At 41.2% G+C, this 3610-nt stretch overlaps 1 protein-coding gene across 1 annotated transcript; it reads right to left on the reverse strand.

Annotated features, from left to right (window-relative positions):
* Nucleotides 1-215: 215 nt before the first annotated feature.
* LOC123070143 (uncharacterized) lies at nt 216-2809 on the reverse strand. Its single transcript, XM_044493200.1, has 3 exons — nt 2429-2809; nt 520-1385; nt 216-413 (listed from the first exon to the last, which is right to left on the reverse strand). The coding sequence occupies exons 1-2, from the start codon at nt 2445-2447 to the stop codon at nt 658-660; spliced, it is 747 nt and encodes a 248-aa protein (XP_044349135.1). The 5' UTR covers nt 2448-2809; the 3' UTR covers nt 216-413; nt 520-657.
* Nucleotides 2810-3610: the final 801 nt, after the last annotated feature.

Here is a 3610-nt window from a genome sequence, read left to right on the forward strand (position 1 = left end):
ATGAGATGCTCCATTCTCCCCTTCGAAATATGGCCTAAACGACAATGCCATAATTTCGACGAAGTCTCATGCTTATTTATTACATCACAAATATTCAAAGATTCAGAGGAGTCGTTCAAAAGGAGTCTATAGAGTTTGTCATGGCGAATGCCATGACCAATATCATCATGACCAAACTTAATAACACATCGTTTGTTCCCAAAATAAGTCTCAAAACCATCATCATCTAATAGAGAAACAGAAATAAGGTTCCTCCTCATGGTAGGAACATAAATAGCATTATTAAGAAGGAGGGTGAAGCCATCTTTTAGCACTAACGGGAGAGTCCCAGCAGCTTCAACATTAGCCTCCTGTCCATTTGCAACTCTAAGAGTTCGCTCCCCCCTTGGAAGCGTCCTCACGGTAAGGAATCCCTGCAATGAGTTAGAAATGTGCACGGTGGCACCTGAGTCAACCCACCAAGTATTAGGGGAAAATCAATGTAAAGGGATTCATCAACCATGGAAATTATGTCCATACCCATCTTTACAAGCCATGCCTTAAAGCCATCACAATCCTTCTGCTTATGTCCGTCATGTTTGCAAAACTTGCAATAAGGCTTCTTAGGTGCAGAAGGCTCATTAGCAATAGGCTTTGACCTTTTGGCCACAGACTTGTTTATTCGGCCTTATGTGAAGGACCTAATTTTTTCTGAGTCTTATTTTCACCATTAAACTTTCTCTTCCCTGAGTTCATGGAAGTAAGATGAGCGTAATCTTTTCTCTCAATCTTAAGTCGCTCCTCTTCTTGAACGCACATAGCCGTGAGCTCACCCATGGTCCACTTCTCCTTCTGTGTGTTATAGTTGATCTTGAATGGACCAAACTCCACAGGAAGGGAGGTCATAATGAAATGAACCAAGAAGCCCTCAGAAATCTCCATGTCCATGCCCTTTAATTTTGCGGCCATATCGTTCATAGTCATGATATGTTCTCTCACACCGCTTGCACCATCATACTTAGTGGTGAGCATTTTCATGATCAGTGTACTGGCATAGACTTTTGTGGAGCCTTTAAATTGTTCCTCCACCGATGCCAGATAAGTTTTAGCACATTCGGAATCGGGGATAGCTCCCCTAATCCCAAGAGTAATTGTGCTTTTCATGATCATGAGGGACAATCGATTGGAGTGCTCCCACTTCTCCTTGTTAGCCTCATAAACCTTAGTTCTCTCGGCAAGGTTTTCATCATCAGAGGACAAGGGAACTGGAGCCTTCTCCCTAAGTGCGTAGTCAAGATCCATGACCCCAATGTTAATGGAAATCTGCTCCTTCCATGTAGGAAAGTTAGTCCCATTGAGGTGCTCAATTGAGTTTAGGAGCCCAGAAATAAGTGATGGGTTCAAAGCTGAATAAAACATAAATAACATGGATATTAAAATTACGAATTATGAAAATATCCATATTAAAAAAAACATTGCATGATATCAATCCTATGTTGGTCTGATTAACATCATGACAAATTTAATAAAATCCTAATTCGCAATACCGTTGGGCAATAACGAAAAAAAGGACCTAATCATATAATAACATCATCGGGAATTAACCGTAATATTCATGATCACAAACAAAGTTGGTCAGTATGTAATCATGCATTACTAAAATTAATCATGGCAATTATCCCGAATATTATTGCAGTGTTAAACCAAAATTTCACGTTGGTTCTATCTTAATTTAACACAATTATGCCAAAAAAATCTACCGATTACACAAAGAATCAACTGTATGTAGATAATTAGCAGACTTATATGTGTACTGCATACAGTGAGTTAATGTCAAATCTGCACGTACTAATAAAATGCTGCTGTATGCTACTTGCCATCACGTAGTTAGCCGAACAAAAGAAAAGAAAAAATGCTGTACGGCCCACTAACTCGTACTAGCCCAAAGTCATTGGAACTGGCCAGTTACGAGCATGCGGGTAAATCCCTAATCGAGTTAGCTTCCTACTGCGCCGCCGCCGTTCATGAGAAAACCAGATCGGATAAGCAGAGTGAGTTAGCTCTGCGAGGCGCGCGGCGGCGGCGGGAGCGCCACCTTGAGGCGCGTGGCAGCGGCAGCACGGCCTGAGGCGCACGGCGGCGCGGCGCAAGCACAGCCGGATGTGCTCGTCTACAGCAGCATCACCCTGAGGCGGACGGCGGCTATGACACCACTGCTGATGTGCGCGGCCGAGGCCTCCTTACGTGAATTTTCAGGCAAGTTCTATGACACAGATTGATCTACTACCAGTTTTTTCTCAAATAGATTCATGTGATTAGATCCAACCGGCTACTGATACCAAATGATAATTATATTGCTGGGATTATACAATTGCTAATCGGATTTTATCTAATACACATGAACACTATTTGATTTGATGCGGAAATTAGTTGACAGTAGTGTTCATACCTCTGTTTGCAGAGGCCATCACAGTGGAGGAAGTAGTCGGATGACGAACTGTAGCAGCGTAGCAGGTCACTCTGGTACCTCGCCGGAGGAAAGTCAGGCCTTCACGTCAACGTCCAGCGCACTCCTGATTGGATTTGGAGTAAATTTCGGAGGGCACTGTTATCCTAAACGATATAACAATCAATTAGGTGCAGGGATGCCCTCCTTTATATATAGCGCTGTATATGACGTGGGACCTAACCATAATCTTCATTAGCCCCCCAATCACAGGCGCAATTACTAATTACCGTTAATTAGTGTTAATCCCGTAATTAACTATTGGGCCCACTTTACCTTATGGTAATTAACATATTAACCATTTAATCACTTAATTTTTTAACAGGAAAGACACATCGAGGTGAGGCAGAGTCGGAGAAGATCATCACAATCCTTCTCCGCCACGGATTCCATCCCATTGTTAGGCATGGTCGGACAGATCCGATCATGGACGGCAAGATGCTCCTACTTTGGACGAAACCGGCCTTGCAGCTGCTACTATCTAAGAGCATCTCTGGCCAATTCCTTAAAAGTTTACAAAGGAGTACATCGATCTAATGATAGCGAGAAATCTAATAGATGTTCGTGTACTCCTTGTTATAGTAGAGACTAGAAATGAGACTAAAGGCGATGCAATCTCGAATTCGAAACCGAAGAAGAAAGAAGTGTGCAAACTCTAGAAACAATTTGAATGAGAATCGGCAATTTCAAAATAACAATATAGAGAAAATATTAATCTAATTAGTGGGAGAAGTTATGAAAAGTTGGATTTGTCTAGTTGTGATTCTTGTTTTCTTTGGTTCAGTTCTCTTAGCAAAGAATTGGTGAATTATAGACTCCAATGTATGAAGATGGTGTTCAATAAAATAAAGAAGTATTGCAATTTGTTTTCATGGCCGAAAATGATTTAGATTTGACAAAAAGTAAATTAATCCTTTAAATATAGGAGATCAGCTAGGTCCGGCCAAAACATAGAGTAAAAATACTCCACTAAGTTTTAATTGACTGGATACTCCTCTATTTTTTTAGGGATCTAGCCAATCCCCTATAAACCTATAGAGCAGTAAAATGTCGGGTGTACTCCTTTAAATCATACCTAGCCAAAGTCCTAAGTTGACTAAAGCAGTAAAATTTGGGTCATGGCGC

This window comes from Triticum aestivum, chromosome 1A, assembly GCF_018294505.1.
Source record: "Triticum aestivum cultivar Chinese Spring chromosome 1A, IWGSC CS RefSeq v2.1, whole genome shotgun sequence".
Taxonomy (NCBI): Eukaryota; Viridiplantae; Streptophyta; class Magnoliopsida; order Poales; family Poaceae; genus Triticum; species Triticum aestivum.